At 38.3% G+C, this 19,827-nt stretch overlaps 1 protein-coding gene across 4 annotated transcripts in view; it reads left to right on the top strand.

The window, feature by feature from the left end:
• Positions 1-19,827, top strand: part of kif20bb (kinesin family member 20Bb) — a 24,340-nt gene extending 4,513 nt beyond the window's left edge. For 3 of the 4 annotated variants that reach the window (XM_017681941.2, XM_017681942.2, XM_017681940.2), the window contains exons 9-30: positions 97-208; positions 329-400; positions 1,186-1,335; positions 1,494-1,656; positions 2,283-2,561; positions 3,806-3,942; positions 4,023-4,152; positions 4,311-4,515; positions 4,602-4,663; positions 4,774-4,893; positions 6,509-7,656; positions 11,484-11,622; positions 11,717-11,839; positions 11,930-11,987; positions 12,126-12,251; positions 12,352-12,461; positions 12,571-12,654; positions 16,249-16,431; positions 16,736-16,810; positions 18,225-18,363; positions 18,464-18,600; positions 19,442-19,827. In XM_017681941.2, the coding sequence (XP_017537430.1) occupies positions 97-208; positions 329-400; positions 1,186-1,335; positions 1,494-1,656; positions 2,283-2,561; positions 3,806-3,942; positions 4,023-4,152; positions 4,311-4,515; positions 4,602-4,663; positions 4,774-4,893; positions 6,509-7,656; positions 11,484-11,622; positions 11,717-11,839; positions 11,930-11,987; positions 12,126-12,251; positions 12,352-12,461; positions 12,571-12,654; positions 16,249-16,431; positions 16,736-16,810; positions 18,225-18,363; positions 18,464-18,600; positions 19,442-19,525 (3,836 nt within the window). In that variant the 3' untranslated portion in view covers positions 19,526-19,827. The remainder of the gene's footprint in view (positions 1-96; positions 209-328; positions 401-1,185; positions 1,336-1,493; positions 1,657-2,282; positions 2,562-3,805; positions 3,943-4,022; positions 4,153-4,310; positions 4,516-4,601; positions 4,664-4,773; positions 4,894-6,508; positions 7,657-11,483; positions 11,623-11,716; positions 11,840-11,929; positions 11,988-12,125; positions 12,252-12,351; positions 12,462-12,570; positions 12,655-16,248; positions 16,432-16,735; positions 16,811-18,224; positions 18,364-18,463; positions 18,601-19,441) is intronic. The other variant, XM_017681943.2, reaches the window with a different exon arrangement.

Genomic DNA, 19,827 nt, shown 5'->3' with positions numbered 1-19,827 from the left:
GCTCCTCTGTCAGGGTCGCGGGGGTTGCCGGAGCACTAAAGAATTAATTACTCATATTTTCATTTACTGAATTTAATATGAACAATATTTTTACAGATCTCACATGGGTGCACGTAAACAGTGCAGATGAAGCATATAAAGTTTTGAAGATTGGACGGAAAAATCAGACCTTTTCATCTACAAAGCTCAACAGTGCATCCAGCAGAAGGTACATCTGTTTAAATGAAGTTGTTATAAAGATGTTTTTAGCTTTATGAAAAATATACATCTATGTTTTTGGTGATTGGTTGATTGATTGAAATATAACTCAAACCTGTTTGGTTTTCAGCCATAGTGTTTTCTCCATCCGAATCCTGCGAATTGAAGATATGGGTGTTCCTCGGGTCCAGACAATAAGCGAGTGAGAATCTTCTATTGTTTGTTTGTTTGTTTGTTTGTTTGTTTTGGCTTTAAATCACAGTCTACTGTGAAAACTTCACACTATGCTGTTTCCTTGCCAGAAATCGTAATTTGATCCCTCACCTGACTGTTACGTTATTTATTAGTTTGGTGACAATTAGAGCTGCAAAGTATTCTTTAAGCACTCATCCACATTCTACATGTATCTTCTACTTTATTTTTTGCCTTTTAAGACTGGTATTTAAATGAGTTGTGTTCTGATTGGCTGTCTGTATTGTACCTCACTCAAAAAGCAGTCTGGGTGTAAACGCTCTTTATAATTTCAGTGTAAATCGGTGCGACTAAACAATGTGCTAAATTGGTGGACATATGTAAATGCATTGAGTTTCATGACAAACTGAATTTAAAACCGACTGTTTTTGCAGGTTAGTTTCTATATACGGCGTTTATAAACTGGGGAATATGTTTGAGACCATCAACCATATGTACAAACTACACGAAACCACTTTATTTAAAGTCAAAATCATAATGTTTTCTGTTATAGGCCCTTTAATCGTTTCAGAACATTAGCCTTTAAAATATTGATATTTCTAACAATCTTTTTTAATTTTTATTTTTAATGCTGTGTGCTATGGTCTTGACCAATCACAGTACCAGATTCCATTGGTGTTTAATATCCAAGTCGATCATGTAAAGCAGCAAAAAAGGAAATGCAATGCAATGTGGAAGTCCCTTGGCCTTCAGTGGCTTAGAAGTGTTATTAATTAAATCTTTTTATTGCTCCAGGTTGTCTTTATGTGATCTGGCAGGATCAGAGCGATGTGCCAAAACCCAGAACAGAGGAGACCGCTTAAAAGAAGCTGGCAATATCAACACATCTCTTTTAACTCTGGGGAAGTGCATCAATGCATTGAGACTGAATCAGACACAGTCAAAGTGAGTTTTTGACAAAGCTGCTAAATTAGCAAACTGGATGGGCCCATATGTATCCATGTTTTGTGTATTTTTCAGATGTCTTGTTTCAAGGCCATGTTGACCTTCCTTGAAAACAAGTTTTACTACAACGAGTTTTACTTGTACTCCTTTTTTATTAGGTTCCAACAGCATATTCCTTTCAGAGAAAGCAAACTGACTCATTACTTGCAAGGCTTTTTCTGTGGCCGTGGAAAAGCTTGCATGATTGTCAATGTCAACCAGTGCGCTTCTATGTTCGATGAAACCCTGAACGTCCTGAAATTCTCTGCAGTGGCTCAGAAGGTCAGTCATGTTCTTGTTTCTCCATAACTTCCTCTTTCCCATTGCCATATTCAGGTCATTAGTTCCATGGCAGTTTACTAGTTACTAGTTTCACATAATAGCAAAAGATTTTAATATCTGAAACCCTTGATTAGTTCAAGCTTGTAATGTTCAGAAAGTTTCAGAAATAAGTATATTGTATATTTTATACTATAATTATATAATTATATTTATATTATAATGTTCAAAGTGCCACTAATTGAACTGGAATCATTGTTTGGTTATTCATTCCGTTTTATCATAGAAACATAAAGGAAATATGCGGGCAGACAAATCAGTGAAACCCTGCTTTTATATTTAAGTATGTCTGTAAACTTTTACCGTTTTGCTCGTAATTATAGATGTGTACATTAGTGTGCCACTCTGAAACGAGGGTGCCTGAACCCGCTTCCAAGGCTGCATTGTTAAAAATGTGTGTGAGGGATTTTGAATCTGGTAGTGGAGCAATTAGGTTAGAGACTTAAATTGTTATAGCTTCAGAGCATGGAGCCACTTTGTTGTAAATCTGAGTCACTAAAATCACAGAATGTTTCTAATTGATTGATTATCAGCTATGATCTGACTGTGTCTTTGGTTGTGTGTCGTAGGTTGTAGTCCTGAACCCGAAGCCAGTATTTAGTGCTATGCCCAAAAAATCAGCCAGAGACGTCTCTATGGTGATCAATAATGTGGACAAAAGAGAGTGGACAAGGAGAAGCACCCTCATTGGGTGGGAGACAAGTTTAGAGGATGTACAGGAGGATGAGGATGATGAAGACATGGAAGTACAAGAGGAGGAGGAGGAGGAGGAAGAGGAAGAGAGTGGTGATGAGAGTATGGCAGAAAACACTGTTTTAGAAGCTGGAGATGATCAAGAGTTGTGTGAGGTATGGTATCCCTGATGTCTGAATGCATCCTGTTATTAGTATATTGTATTTAATTATGGAAGTTTCAGGCTCGTAACATCTTATGGTCAGCAGTAATCACCCTAACTAATGAGTTTAATGTATTTTGGAATACTGAAATCCATATTTGAAGTTGAGTCAGCATAAGACTCAAGATGTTAGCTTGCTAGCTGCCTCAAATTCTTTATTCAGAATGTTTCCCTATAAGACCAATTTCTTTTTTTTTTTCAGCACTTGGGGTCAACCCTCCTGTTCCAACAGATACAAAATTGTCAATATGTGGGCTTATTTTAGAAAGTTTCCATTAAGAAGCTTTTGTTTGTAGGTGGTTAGCTGGCCTGTTGAATGTGACAGAAGGACATATCACAGAGGGAACCCACAGGGCTTATTAGCCATTAGCCTACAGAGAAGGTCTAATGATTTAGTCTGCAATTTTTGTTTATTTTTATTTTGTATAATCAGAATGTATTTAAAACTATTTCATTAAGGGTTGGTTGAAAATTAGTTAAAATCTTAAATACAGACACGCTTGCTTTTATATTGGTTAAGACTTCACGAGCTGGAGTGAGGCCCTTACACATGGTTTAAACTGACAACTGTTTGGATTTCCAGTGCATGAGACCAAATATGTGAGCCAAGAAAACCTCATTCTAGGCTGCGAATGGTAGCCTAACTTGTTCAGTCAGCTGTTAGAATTGGAAAACTGGTGACTTTGTCAGTGCTCATTTCTGAAAGAGTCACTGCCAAACTGCAAAGATAAGCTGTGTATACACAAAGTTCTGAAAAATGTTCATGCAAATCATCATTAGCTTAGTGCAAAAATACACCTAGAATCTCAAAGGTGTGCTAGTCTAGCTTTAGTCACAGTTTGCCACCGCATCTCATGTGACATTACATTTGACTGTTTATTAACTGCATAACTAACATTATTAAATGCATAGGTTAATGGATAACAGCAAAAAGTCTTCTGATGCAGTTGTGGAAGTATTCGTTTGCCATTTTTCTATCTCTCCCATCATTCCAGTGATCTTTACTTCTTTAAGCAAAGGCATTCAAACTGTGTGCTGCACCCTCATGCAATTCCTTCACTCGCCACCAGGAGGCACGCCCCACATTTTGAAAACCTGTGCTTTAGGCCATTGGTCACCAATACTCCTGTAGATCCACTTCACAGCAGAATTTAGTTCCAGCATGCATCTAACACATTTTGTGACTGTTTATTTCAGCTGCAACAGAAGGTCAATGAGCTTCAAGAAAAGCTCTTCAAGACAGAATCTGAAAAACTAGCTATGGAATCTCAAATCAGGGAAGAAGTTACCACGGAGTTCATGGAGCTGTTTTCTAACATGGAAAAGGATTACAAGTAAAGCAAAGCACATTTTATTCATCAAGGAAGTTTCTTAACTCTAAACCTGCCAACCAGACTATGCTTTGTTTCCACAGTGAACGTCTTCAGAGAGAGAAAGAAATTGCTGAAGAAAGAGCTGAGAGGAGATTGGAAATACTCAAGACTTTAGTCAACAAAAATGCCAGTGAATTAGCAGAAGCAAGCTCTGGTGAAGAGGCAACTAAGGTGAAGACATGCCTTTTATTTTGAGCCAGTTAACAGGAATGTTTTTTGAATGCCATTTGCATCATCATTTGACCAAGTAAATATGAGTGATCTGTTACATAGGCCTTCCTTATTTATGCTGTGTTATGAAATACTGTGCTATTTCCTCTGTCATTCAGGAGGCTAAGACAGAGTTTTTGGATGGGATGATTGAAGCGATGCAAAATGACCTGGCTAAGATAAAGAAAGATGCAGAGGCAGCACAGACATGTCTAGAGAGGGGGGCCCACTCTCCTGGAGCGGTCAGCAGGCTGAGGACGCAGCTGGACGAAATGGCAGAAGAGCTCCTCAAAAGCCAGCAGCTCCTCAATATCAAAACCAAGGGTGTGTTTACAGATTTTGATCCTATCATATTGAACCCAGCATGACAGTGTTTTGTAATTCTAATTGTATTGTCAATTTCATTCCAGAAATGGAAGCTGTGCATGTGGAGCTACAAAAATCTAGTGAAAAGCTACTGGAGGCCAACACGGTTGTTTTTTGTTCACAGCAGTCATTGTTTTGCAGTATAATTGCATTTCCATATATTGATTAACTGATTGATTTGATTTATTGATTTTATTTTTGTGTCTTTTCTTCTAGAATTATGAAAATCAGAAAACAAGGTGTCAGGAGCTCATGGCAATCTGCCAAGAGAAAGACGAAATGATCTCCAAGCTACAGACTACTTTGGATCAAAATATTGAGGCAGCTACTGAAGATGTAAGCTTTAACAAATTAACTGCACTTTATTTTGCAGTATGTTACTTCGCTACTGATACCTGATATCATAACAGGTTGTAATTGGGGATGGCAAGCAATTAAAATAATTAATCATGATTAATCACATTCTTTTCTGTACTTAATCATGATTTATTAACCTGAATGGACAAAAAGAATTACCAGAATGTAGTCATTGCTTTTGGCCATCAAAATTTGCAGGAAAATGTTGTCTTTAAGCTTTTTCCCTTTAAAGGCAGATTAAATAATTTCTCTTATAAAAATGGTGGATAAAGCTTGTGGAATTTTATGTAGAAGTACTTTAGGGGAGCTGTAGCTTTCCGTTTTTACTTTCTTCGTTGATTTATCCATAGGTCTTTTCACTGTCCAGCATAATGTGCTGAAGTTGAAGACTGTTCAAAATATCAGTACAGCAATATGTCATGTTGATGCGCGTATCAATATTTATAAATTTACTTTTACATGACACGTTAACACTCAACTGGTATTGCGAGTCTGACAGTGTGACATTATGATCAACATGTATTATGATAGTTAGAGGTTTTAATTTTTTTTTTTTTTTTTTTAATTTTTAAAAATTTTTAAGTTGCGCTGGAGGGGGGAAAAAACTCCAGTCCAGTGTCATTGTGGTCCCTTTTGCACATGGCACGTACAGGAGAAACGGTGTACAGAGCGAAGCATGTTTATTTATTTATTATCTGCTTTTGTGTGCATGTGTGACTGAAGTGAGTATACTTTATTAATTGTTGTGAAGGGCTGTATACTTCATACGAGTTGTGTATTTGAGTTAGTTCCGCTTCCACATGGTTCAGTTTGTGGTTGTTTTGAATAATGTGTTTGTAGCTTGCAGTGATTTGCGCTTTGCGGATTTAAGTTGTCTTGTATAGAGCTTGGTAACACAAAACCCCTTACTTCACAAAACATGAATGGGGCTTAAAAGATGTTGTGATTACAACAAAAGCAAAACAACACACAGCTACAGTAACATCAGTTTCACATGGTTAATTTTTATTTATTAAACTTATAGCAAAAACCACCTACCCATACAAAAAAAAAACAATACCAAGAACAAAAGCAATTTTCAAGTTTCTGACCAGAAATCCTGTATATATTGTGCAGTTTAGGAAAGCATGGCAGGCAATGCTATCATGTAAAATATGTTTTAGGGCACTGCAGAAAGTGATTTCAGGGGGCGTTCAGACCTGCGATTGCTGAAAAGACACGTTTCTGGGGCTGTTTCTGGTCTTGTTGCTTATTGCTCTAATACCACAAGACAGATAATACAAGATATAAATAAAACCAACAAGCCCTGATAGAATAGAGAACATATTCAGAAAGCTCAGCAGGCATTTCCAATATTGTACATCATAAAATCTGTCCAATCAGTTGTGACCTTTTAATGGTATGACTTTTGTTTACATCTTTTGAGTTAATGTTGAATGTGTCTGTATGAAGGCTAAGTGAACCAGAACTAAAATGCAATAATGTATTATTTTCTGCTGTTCCAGACACAAGGAACCAAACTACAACTATAAATGCACCCTAAGTGAACTTGCAGTAATTATATTGCTGTTTTGTTTTTCTTTCCTTTTTTCAGAAAACATTTATTGACACCATTAAAGGAGAAATATTACATTACAGAAACAACTGCAGATGTATGCTTAATGATGGCAAATGGGAAACGAAAGACCAAGAAATTCAGCAGCTCGTGCAAGCTTTAAAAGAAAAAGACAAATGCTTGGATGAGCTCAAACAGGAGCAGCTTTCACTTATGCAGAAGGTGAACGATCTTAGGCAGGATCTCACAAAGCAGGCTCGTGCCTATGAAGTTGCTGTGTCCTCACTTGAAACGGAAAAAGCAGCGACCATGAAACTCTCAAATGAGAATAGGGCTCTTGCCAGCGAGCTCAATGTGCTTCAGCAGGCAGCCAGTGATATGAACTCCAAGCTCAGAGCTATGGAAACAGAATTAAGCACCCATGCGAGTGTGGCAGCCAAGCTTTCCGAGCAGCTCCAAACAGCCAAAGCTCTTATCAGAGAACGTGAAGAAGAGTGTTGTGAGCAGTCCAGTATGATCGAATCCTTGAAGCTGGAGGCTGAGGAACTGCGCCAGAAACTTAGCACTCAGGGACAAAAGAAAGGCTGTGAGTTCCAGGAAACCATTGAGGCCCTCCGCAAAGAGTGTGAGGTGATGATGTCCAGCACCCAAGAGAAGAGCAGGAAAATAAAGGCCATGGAGCAAGAGCTCAGTCAGACCAGAGAAGAAATGTGCCACATCCAGAACCAGTGCAATCAGCTTAAACAGGAGCGAGATGCCCAAAGAGAAGAGACCCAGAACGTTCTTGGCCATTACGAAGCTGAGAAGCTTGTGGTGGAGCAGATGAAGGGAAGTCTGTCTGAGCTTCAAACAGAGCTGGAAGGTCTTAAGCAGCAGTTAGCACAGCTGGGGCAGCATGAACAGGCCTTCACGCGTAGTTCTGAGAGAGTCTTGGAGCTGGAGAAGGAGCTTGCTGAGAGAGAGGCCCACTGCACAGCCTTGCAGAAGAAATTGCTGCACACTCAGAAAGAACTTGGCCAAACCGAGGAGGTTTTGAAGAAAGAGCGGTGTAAAATAGAAGAAGAGGAGGAGAAGAGGACTATCGAGAGCTCTAAAGCAAGGGATGATGCGGAGAGGAGACGAGAGATGGAAGAAGAGCTTCTTCATAAGGATGCAGAACTGGAAGCTAAAGCTCAGGAGCTCTTGAAGTAAGTACTTGCCAAACTTTTTTGTCAATGGTAAGGCAAAGTGCTGTTTAAAATGGGTTTGTTTTAAAGAGGTTATTTAAGCTTTGTTGAAACTGGAGCTCCTCCAGTAATACTTGTTTGAATCTATTTCACTCTAATTGTTGATTTACCAGTATAGAATTTCCATATTCCATTCTATATAAACATAGCAATAATGAACAATATTTTGTAGCACCCCATTTCCTGCTGCTTTACTATCTTTAGTCTGTTTTTAAAATAATAAGCTGATTAAATCACATTTAACAGTAAGCCTTTACTTTTAATTAATAAACTATTTAATTTCCTAATTTGGAACGTATGACTTCAGCCGTATGTGCCAGAGAACTTGAAGAGATGAGAACTGCTGCTCCATAATGCCATCCGAGATTCTTAAACGCAAGAGAGCGCTCCTGAGAGAGTCCAAAATGAATGGGTTGATATCATAGTTTATAAATGCTTAAACATTTTTAATGTAAAGGAATACATTTTATTCCTGAACACTGAATAGCGTAATAGCAAACATTGCTCTTATATTTAAGAGCTTAAATGGCACCTCACGTACATCCATGACGTGTGTAAGCGTGAACAGCCAATGAGCTGTTCTGCTCATCAGCTAATCAGCACTCAGTAGCAATAATACCACCGTCCTATTGCCCAAAACCTGTGCGCTGCAGAAAATAATAATAGGTGGAAATTGGTGAGTTTTCTTTGCTTTATTTTTCAGTGAAATGTGTTTTTATTTTTCAAAATTAAAGGAAGGTTCTGGGCAAGTGATGACAAACAGTTTTTTGTTTTTAGCCTTTGAAAACCATTTACTCCCATTCATTAAGTAATCGCTCATGGGCGCTCTGCGCTGTTTTGCAGTCGTGTTTCAGATATAACGAGGGAAATAGAAAGTGGGCAGGCTTCTCATAAACCAGCTCTGAAACAGTATCTGACAAAAGTGAGTACACTATTCACATTTCTGCAGATATTTTATCTTTTCATGGGACAACAGTATAAAAATGAAACTTGGATATAACAGAGTAGTCAGTGTACAGCCTGAATAGCAGTACAGATTTACTGTCCTCTGAAAATAACTCAACACACAGCCATTAATGTCTAAATAGCTGTCAACATAAGTCAATACACCTCACAGTGAACACAGCAAAATTGTGCTCAAAGTGTCAATATTTTGTGTGACCACCATTATTATGTAGCACTGCCTTAACCCTCTTGGGCATTGAAGTCACGAGAGGTGCACAAGTTGCTACTGGAATCCTCTTCCACTCCTCCATAATGACATCATGGAGCTGGTGAATGTTAGACACAATTGGATTCAGGTCTGGAGACATACTTGGCCAGTCCATCACCTTTAACATCAGCAAGACAGTTGTCATTTTGGAGGTGTTTGGGGTTATCGAGTTGGAAAAATGCCATGCGGCACAGTTTCCAAAGGGAGAGGATCATGCTCAAAATGTCACAGTACATGTTGAAATTCATGTTTCCCTCAATGAACCGCAGCTCCCCAGTGCCGGGCAGCACTCATGCAGCTCCAGAACATGATGCTACCACCACCATGCTTGACTGTAGGCAAGACACAGTTGTCTTGGTACTCCTCAGTAGAGCACCACCACACATGCTGGACATCATCTGAGCCAAACAAGTTGATCTTGTTCTTGTCAGACCACAGGACATGTTTCCAGTAATCCATGTTCTTTGACTGCTTGTCTTCAGCAAACTGTTTGTGGGCTTTCTTGTGCATCAGCTTCAGAAGAGGCTTCCTTCTGGGACGACGGCCATGCAGACCGAGTTGATGCATTGTACGGTGTATGGTCTGAGCACTGATAGGCTGACCTGCCACTTCTTCAACCTCTGCAGCAATGCTGGCAGCACTTATGCGTCTATTTTTTGAAGCCAACCTCTGGATATGCCGCTGAATACATAGACATGAACTTCTTTGGTCGACCCTGTTGAGGCCCCTTCTGAGTGAAACCTGTCCTGGGAAACCGCTGTATGATCTTTGCACTGTGCTATAGCTCAGTTTCAGGGTTTTAGCAATCTTCTTATAGCCTAGGCGTCTTTGTGGAGAGCAGCAATTCTATTTCTCACATTCTCAGAGAGTTCTTTGCCATGAGGTACCATGTTGAATATCCAGTGGCTAATATGAGCGAATTGTACCCAAAACACCAAATTTAACAGCCCTGTTCCCCATTCACACCTGGAAGCTTGTAACTCTAACAAGTCACATGACACAGGGAGGGACAACGGCAGAATTGGGCTCAATTTGGACATGTTCACTGTGAGGTGGACTCACTTGTGTTGTCAGCTATTTAGACATTAATTGCTGTGTGTTGAGTTATTTTCAGAGGACAGTAAATCTATACTGCTATACAAGCTGTACACTGACTAAGTTATCCAAGTTTCATTTCTATAGTGTTGTCACATGAAAAGTTATAATAAAATGTATGCAGAAATCTTAGGGAAGTACTCACTTTTTAATGCTGATGTGGGTTTCCTTGTGCTCGAAGATGGAGGAAAAACTCGTGCTAACAGTGCCTCCTTGTGGGAAATCAGAATTATTATGGAGATAATTAATTATTGATACACCAAGTAAACATTTTGAAATACAAACATACTTGTTCTGTTTTTCCGCAGAACCAAAATGATTTGTTTTGCTTCCTTTTTAGAAGCATTTTATGTCGTTTTAATGTCTGTGCCAAAAAAGTTATTTGTGCAAATTTTACATTACGCACAGCCCTGCTGTAGCTTTGAGGGTGTATATACTCTTATTGAAACAAAAACAAATGGAAATGGCCACAATTAGTGACTACATGTGCGTCATTGTGCACATGAGCAAAAATATGGTGCAAAAATATTGTTCATAATTGTTTGCAGTTTCAGTATTGAACCTCTGATAAATGTTCTCATTGATCTGTGAATAATACTGGCCACTGATGCGTAATCACCCCTAATGATAATGTAATGATACATGATAATTAAAACAGCCATGCACACATTTTGTTGTTCAGTATAGCTCAATATTTTATGGTCTTGACGTGTAACACTGATGTGTAGATCCTGACTATAGCATTTCAATCTGTGCATTCAGTGATAATCTAGGTCACGTGCGTCAGGCTCCCGTGCTTGCTGGAGCCTGACACATGTGCCATAGAACACTGCAGACTTCAGTACACTGCCTCATTAAACATGCCTTCAGCTCATTCAGTCTACATGTTTATTATAGTTTATTTATTATAATATAATAACTATAGTTTGCACTTTAAATTGTACTTCTGCCTTCTGACCTACACTTTTTTTCATGCACATATCTGTATTCACTGTCAATGCCTATTGTCTGAGCTTTTATCTATTGCACTGTTGTCCTTAATCTATTTTGTTAATAACGGCACAGAGAAGTAGCCAGACAGTGTTTTCATTATACTTTAAAACCCTGTATTGGTATAATGGCAAAGTTGAATTGGCAAGGCCTTTTTGAACTAAATTAGAGCATTAGATGATGGTATACCTCTGCAGCACTTTGGCCCAGAAGGTCTCCAGTTTGACATGGCTGATCTAAGGAGATTGTGTGCACACACACACACACTGCACACACCCCTTGGCCAATCAGATCTCTTACACGTTACATTACTGAATGACTCCTGATAAAACTAATCCAACTTGAATAGTGTTAAATAGACTTGTGGTCTTTTTAAAATATGTAATGCAATGTGCTCTGTTAACTAAGCCATTATGTATGTAATGCTGAATGACACTTGAGGGTGTGCGGTATCAGTCCTGATTATTATTATTGATTTCTGTTCCGACAGGTCTGAAAAACAGGTGGATGATGGGCTGGATAAAATTGGGAGTTTAAGTCTTGATCTGCAGCAAAAAGAGAAGCATATCTCTGATCTTTATGAAAAACTGTCTCAGAGCAGAGTAGAAACTGAACGACTACAGAAAGAGGTTAGTAACTGTGCTTTGTATGTAACTGAATTATTAGAATAGCTGAGGTTCCAATATTGGAACTGACATGTAAAACAAATGTGCTCCCTCCCAGATAACATCTTTAACTGAAGAGATCAGAAAGCTGAAGCAACAGCTCTGTGAGATAAAGGAGGAGAAGGATCAAGCACTGAACAGCTTGGCTTATAAGGAGGAGGCTATAGAACAGCTGAAGACTGTGAGCACTTTTCTTTAGTGTCATTAACTTGGAGATCTTTATCTGGTTTCATTTTAGGTTGTTTACTTATTCCTTTTTCCCTGTTGATAGAAACACGCCAACGCAGTCAGCTCAAAAGATCTCCAGCAACACCAGGATGCTTGTCAGGGTAATCCTTTAAAACAAGCTTGCTTATTTAAGAAACAATTCAGTGGTTATCGCAGCCTCTTGATTTTAAACCCCCTAAACTGATGGCATTAGATTGTGTTCTTAAAATAAGGAGAGCTGACATTTGATTTGTTTTCAGCACTTCTGGCCAAGGAGAAGCTGATTGAAGAAATGTGCCTCAATCTCACTGACAAAGAGAGGATACAAATAGAACAAGAGCAAGTTCTGGAGGCTAGACTGAATGAGATTGAATCCTTAAGTGAAGGTGAGAGGAGGGTCTTGCTTTAAAATGGACAATTTAATGTGCACATTTTTCCATGTTGCTCTAATTAATGATGACTACAACACCTAATGGTTCCTTTCAGAGCTCATGAAGCTAAAGGAAAAGTGCCAAAGGGAAGGAGCTGCTGGCTCTGACGCTGGTAACTTGGACCAGGAGGAACAGAAAGGGGAACAAACTGCAAGATGCTCAACAGTAAGCACAACCAGAGTCTTTGATCTGACTGCATTTCCAAATCCTACTGGCTTCTCTGCTGTTTTTTGTCTTTAATAATGAGAGAAACCGATTCCTTCTGATGTTCCAGGCAGATAAGAAGCTGGAGAAGAGCTTGGAAAGAGAGCGTATGTCCCCTGATGGAGCCCAAAGGCCAAAAGAGAAAGCAGACCAGGTGAGAGGGCAATCACAGAGAGAGATCCATGGCAAAGAGCAAACTGAAGTGGTAAACTTCCTCTGTTATGCTCTATTTCTCAAAGCAGGTTGTGGTCCGTAGTTGTGATTTATTCATTCAACAAGTATCCAAGCTTCATAGGTGAAATGCTTATGAACTTATGAACTTACCACAAAGAGGGATGACTGAGCCGTGGCAAAAAGCAAAAAAAGTAACCTCAAATCCCTTTTCTTTATATATATATATATATATATATATATATATATATATAATATTACACACACACACACCAATACTCATTCATCTGGACAACAAGAAAATTACTACAGTAGGGGCGAGAACCTGAATCTGCGTCACAGGTGGTCATAGTGATCATGCTCTATTTGCCTGAAAAGTTGATGATATATCTGAATATAACGGCTTTATACATGTAGCTGCCATTATAGTCGCACCTTTAATCGGTTTGCAAGATCTTGCTTCTCAGATGTTGGTCCTCCTTCTACTGTTCTCTCAGTGTAGAGAGGATGGAAGCAACTGCTACCATGATTAAGTAAATAGTTGAAAGACCGTAAAAAAAAAAATCATTGGCCTTTAACTTATGTCTAGATTTATTTCTATTTTCTATTTTTCTGCGTAGTATATGCAAGTTTATTATTATGTCTTGTTTCTGTAACAGTTTCCCTTCGGGATCAATAAAGATCTATCCACCCACCCAATCCAAATTATTGCGATTGAACAATGTTAAATATGGATAAGGGATAAATATGCTAGAAGACTAAATATGGTGAGTAGCAGTGGTCAGATGAAACAGTTTTTCCAACCTTATGCAGTATCAGCTTCAAAAATCATTTGTATCCGGGCGGGACTAAATTTGGTGAAAAACAGTAAGTGAATATGGCCTGTAATTTTCTCGGGGCAGGAGGGAGAAAATTACTGACAAAAATGCTGAAAATTTAATTACCCAGGACTCCATGTCAATTTAATCCTGTCCAAATAGGGCTTAAAAACCACATTTAAGCAACAAGAAAAAAGGTCTAAAGATGTTTGACAGCAAGGTTTGATGCTTTCTCTAGATTAAGATATAAACTACATTGCTTAGACCAGAAGTAAACCAGACAATTAGTCTTTGAAGACATCAAGTCACTGCTTTGTTAAACATGAAAACAGTCACCTTAATGTTCATATAATGGCTGTAGTCATTCTGACAGATGGACAAAGGGCTTCTGTAGTTTGGTCCCACATGTCCCACATTAACAGAAGAAATTGCTAGTCACACAGACAGTGGTACTATGACTGCAGAACTTAATCATTACCAGTGAAATAATAATGGTCTGGATTAATGGATTATAAAAATGGTCAGTTACAGTCATAACTAGGAGTATACACTGATGAGCCCAAGCATTATGACCACTCACAGATGAAATGAATAATGCTGATTACTTCTTAACAGTGGATGTCAACGTCTAGGATATATTAGCCGGTAAGCAAACATTCGGTTCTCTTTGTCGCCGTGTTGGATGCAGGAGAAATGGGCAGGAGTAATGACCTGAGCAACTGTGAAACGGGCCAAAACATTATGGCCTGATCACTGGATTAGAGTATCTCTTAAATGGAAAGTGCTGGAAATTGACCTTGAAGAAACGGAGGAAGATTGCCTGGTCCAATGGTATGGCCGGGTATGTTAGCGCCATTTGCCTGGACAACTGATAGCACCAGGATGCACTGTGAAAAGAAGACTAAGCCGGTGGAGGGCATGTGCGACTTCCTGAACGTCATTGCGGATTGAGTTCACTCCCCTTCATGGCACTGATGTTCCCCATTGGCATTGGCCTCTTTCAGCAGGATGATGTACCCTGACACACTGCACATAGTGTTCAGAAAATATGTGAGGAACTTGGAGAAGGGTTCATGGTGTTACCATGGCTTCTGAAGTCCCCAAATCCTAATCCGATCAAGCATCTGTGGCAAGTGCTGGACAAGTTTGATCCTTGGCATCTTTACCTTGCAACTTGCAGGGCTTAAAGGATCTTTTGCTAACATTTTGGTGCCAGACACCACAGGGCATCTTCAGTGGTGTTGTAGAGTCAGGGCTGTTTTAGTGGCTCACAGAGGACTCACAGGTGGTCATCATGTTTTGACTCACTGGTGTATAACAGATTCATAACTACAACAACTCATTTATAAAAATAATGTGGAAATCAGTAAATGCTAAATAGGACAGAACATGGATTTTCACTTGCAAAGGGAGAAGAATCATTTACTTACTGCTTTATAAAAAGTTATCCAAAGAAGTTCTGGTTCTCTAGTGCAGGAGGTCAGCACAGAACAGTTAGTCAATGCAACACACAGGACCAGAACTTAATCAGCAAAATTACTAGTGCTGATGATTTCAAAGTATTGTCAACATTAGAATTGTTTTGTCATGAGTGTATTTAGTAGGGATGCACTAATATAGGAATGCTAGACCAAAGCTATTTTTTTTTATGAACATATCTTGGGGTCCAGATATGTGAGACCACTTTGAAAATCTGGGATTATTTTTTTATTATTTTCATTTCAGCCTGGAAGTAAACAGAAGCTTTTAGAAACATTTAAAACAAATAAATGGTACAGGTAAAATGAAAATTTGATATTGACCTTGTACAAGAAGGTCAGCATTTTTTGTTAAAGCAAAATGACTAATATTAAGAAGTTCAAAAATGTATTGAAATATTCTACATCTCGCTCAGATTAAGCTAATTTAATTAGCAATATGAAAACTGCTATTAAATGAGAAAAGAAATGGGTGCATTTTCACTTGTGGCCACAGATATTTGCACCCCACTGTATTCATTAAAATGGATATGTACACAATTATAATACATAGTAATCAAGACTAAAGTCACATGGACTATCATAAAATGGATCAGCAGTGTAATGACAATGTTAGACATACAAACATAGTAGCCTAGAATTGCAGTCTGAGTTATTAGTCATATCTAATCATCTGTCCAATTTGGGCCTAAGCACCATCTAAAAATAGTACAGTATTTTCTGGATTAAAAACGTGATTATCGATGGTGTGTGTGTGTGTGTGTTGTTTGTTTTTTTTTTTCTTCTTTCTCAATTTTATTGAAAATTTTAAGTAAGAGTGTGTGTGTGTGTGTGTGTGTGTGTGTGTGTGTGTGTGTGTGTGTGTGAGAGAGAGAAACTGACTACTCATGTGCAAGCCACACATGTCTTAAATGTTAACCCCAATTTCCCAACATATTTCTTCAAGCTGCTCAATGGTACATTTAGTCCCCTCTAGTTTTCTCAGTTATTTTACCAAAACGGTGATTATTATCTTTCACACATCGCAATCAAGTTACTTGTCCATCAACGATGATGTCAGATTACATCACCCAGGGCTAATCGGTTGATTTTGAGGGGTTTTTCTTTTTGGAGGTTCTTGAAATGTGTGAGTGCTGGTGTGGTATTATATGCCTTTCATTTCCTGATGAATATTTTGTGGGTCTGAACCCTGTATCAGTGCACTTATTCAAATCGTCTTTAACACATGCAAGCCTGCAAGTGCTTGTCCTCATCAATCTTCTTTCTGATGGCTCTGAGCAGAACTCCTCAGTGCTCTCCACGGAGAGTGAGAGAGAGGACAAACGCTTCCCCAAACCACAAGTGGAGATCAGCTTCACCCCGCTCAAGCCTGACCGCGTCAATGTCCGCAGGCCAGGAGATGAGGAGTCAGTCACGGTCAAAATCAGACGCACAGCTAGGAAAAGGAAGAGCGCTGAGATGGAGGTCTGTATTAAATGCTGCAAACTACAGGATGTAAAAATGCATGATTGTGAGAGTGCTGATTCAGCTGAAAGATGGAATTTGAGTTGATTGTCACAAATTATAGTTATATGAAAAAACAACAAATAAAAAACACTTGTTGTGTGGGTTTTTTTTTTTTTTTTTAATAAATAACTTTGAATTGTAGCAAAATAGTAGACCCGAATTGAGAATTTGATGCATTGAATTATTTCCTAAAGGATTCATTAATTTAATCAAATTTTGTAGGGTTGTAAATTTACATCTATACTGTTTGTGTGTGATCTAGAAGTCGGTGGAGTCAGAGAACAGAAAGAACCTGCGGCTCAGAGGAAACTCCAGGGCTAATGTGCAGTCTGTGCAGGTAATGTGCTTGCACTTTAGGCTGCAAAATAGGGAGGGGTGATATGGGAGTAATACAGAATATCACAATACTTCAAAACATTTTCACAAATGTCCTGAGATTTGGTAAGTTGGAACAGACAAAAAAGAACCAGTAGTGCTACGTTTAAACAACAACAAAAAAATAGCCATCAAACTCTGAATACAGTGGGCCTCATTCACCAATATCTTTGTTTTTTCTTAAATTTGTCCTTGAGATAATCATAAGCAAAAGTCTTCATCACATTCATGATGTGTTGTTAAACTGCAACACTGTTTGCAACGTTGTGCTCTTGAGTGTGTGTAGATTCTGTTCTGTATGTAGATTCTGTCCCAAGAACAAATCCCAAATGAGACAACATTGACCAATCAGAATCTTCATGAAAACTTTAAGTAGTAAACAGTTGATGAATGAGGCTCAATGATTTTTATTGAATGTTTTACATGCTGAACTAAATCCTAGTAAACAGGACTGATTAAGCTCTCTTCCTAATGAACCGTGCCTTTTTTCAGTGCTCAGGTGCTGCTGATCACGATATACTCAAAAACATATTGTGAAGTAATGTGATATAATTTATCATGATAATCATAATTATTGTCAGATTGGCCACCTTTAGCTAAATAATTAGTAATTACTGAATTCAGCCATTTTATGGGCCCCCACTTCCGATAGACATGTTCAGTTCTGCACACTCACAGCTTATGTAAAGCCCCCCAGTATTGTGCTGTGGAGCAGTGGAACTTTGTTCTCTGGAGTGATGGAGCTCCATCCAGTTTCTTTGAGTTGCAGTGGCATCATGGTATATGATCTCATATTATTTTATGTGATCTCAATAGTACTCTTGTGGCTGAATTCAGTCAAATCCTAACAGCAATGTAATTCTAACATCTAGTGTACAGCCTCCAGAGACTCTAGACTATAAAGAATTTTCTATAGTGATTCACCATTGGAACGGCAGCTTAGTTCAAGGAAATTGGCCCATACTGTATTGCTGATCACTTTGAGAAGTATTGGGCAATTACTAATTGTGCTCAGCACTTCCCAGTAAGATTTAAGATTTTTCAGTCTGAGAAAATACTGGGATTGGCCAATATAGTGATGGAACTGCTCTATAATACTCAGAAATTCTTCTTTGTGATGCAACAGGTACAACAGAGTAGTGCATTACTTGCAGACTTTCACGTTCATTTCAGGGACCAAAATTATTTATTTATTTTATTTATTTTATTTTTTTATTAATATGCAGTTCCTGTGTATGTGTCTCATCTTTTTCCCACTAACCCACCAAAACTGATGTGATCAGCATCATTTTATGCCGTGTTCAATAATTCTTGATTTTTAACTTTGAAAGGGCATTCATTGGTCATTTCTGTGTCAATATTCTTTGTCCCTCAAGTCTCCCTCAGTGCTTGGTAAAAAGGGCAATCAATTAAAGCACCAGGATTCTCCCGTTAGCCTGAAAGGAAGAAAAGATGGAACTTTGCAGAAGATTGGTGACTTTATCCAGAGCTCTCCAACCCTGCTAGGTAGCAAAGGTCAGTACTGGCTCTTTATTTTAAGCTCTGTCAATGCTATTGAACGTGACTTGCAGATGCCCATATATCTGTATAACCCATGCTTCTGCTTTCTGTGCAGCTAAAAAAATCATGGCAATGGTTGCTGTGAAGTCCCCAGAGTCACAGATCACCATGGACACAAACAAACCCAAGAGATCCAAACGCAAGCTCTTCAAGACCCAGATTTCCTCCCCTCTTGATATACCTTCTCATCCGGTCAGTTGTGCTTTTGTGATGCAGATCATTCTACATAACATGACTGTCGTATGAAAATCTATTTATTATGCTATTGTGTGAAAGTTTCAGTGGAACAGCAGAAAGAGTCTGATATTTACTGACACTGACAATGTAATAAGACATTACAAATGTAAGAAGGGGAAGTCCACTGATTTTATCAAACGTTCTGCATAGTTAAATCGTTAAGATGTAAACATAGTCATTCAGTGTGTAACTATGGTGTGATGTGAAATGCACTGTTCTAGAGAAACATACCAATTCAGAATTGTTCACAGCGACCGGAACTAAAAGTTTCCATTATGAAATTGTCCCCCAATGCATAATTCATTTTTTTATATTTTTGCTTTTGGCCAAAAATGTATTTCTAAAATGCATTCTTGATGGAGAGATGCATTTCTTCCCCAGTTTTTTTCTTTCAGATATACTACTATTTTTCCAATATTTCATGCCATATCAAAACTCAGACATTTAGGTTTCACTTGTGCTTAGTAAATAAAATGCTTATATTTTAGTTCTATATATCACAACTCTTGGTTCCTGTCATCATCATCACTGTGTAGAAATTTGAGTCTTCTACAATGAAGCATCAAACTGCTCTGAATTACTTTGTTTATGTATCAACTAAATTGTGCAGAATCTTTAAAAATGGATGGAACTTCCCATTTAGGAATGTTTTTCTTTGTCCTGTTTTGTTACAATAGTGAGGAAGAGGCTATCAGGGTATATTTATTGTTATCTGTTATAGAGAGAGTAAACTATTAATAGGAAATGAGTCAAGTTTTATGTAGAAATGGAATTTATTTGCTGATTTCTTTCACAGATCATTGGAGTAGATCAAGACGACAAAGAAAGTGATCATCTCATCATCAAGAGAAAACTTCGAACCAGAACTGCTAAAAGATGATTCCGGTCAAGGGCATTTTCATGATTCAGTTCTGTTCAGTAACATTCCAGAAACCTTCTCTGTTTGGGAAGCTTTGAACAGTTTGAACAGTGAAATTCTGTGTTAATAGTCTGATTTCTTCTCATCTGTTGTGTGATGTATATAAATGTTTCACAGTTTCTAGTGCTTTTTCATATACATTTAAACATGGGACAGCATGGGGACTGCATTTGTAAATCATCAAAATTTTGAGGGGAAAATATTATGATGAAAATAGGAGAGAGGATAAAATATGCTTCAGATAAATAAAGCTCCCAAAATGA

Source organism: Pygocentrus nattereri, chromosome 13, assembly GCF_015220715.1.
Source record: "Pygocentrus nattereri isolate fPygNat1 chromosome 13, fPygNat1.pri, whole genome shotgun sequence".
Classification (NCBI taxonomy): domain Eukaryota; kingdom Metazoa; phylum Chordata; class Actinopteri; order Characiformes; family Serrasalmidae; genus Pygocentrus; species Pygocentrus nattereri.
The sequence above is the reverse complement of the archived record's forward strand: the minus strand, read 5'-3'. Positions and strand labels throughout refer to the sequence as shown.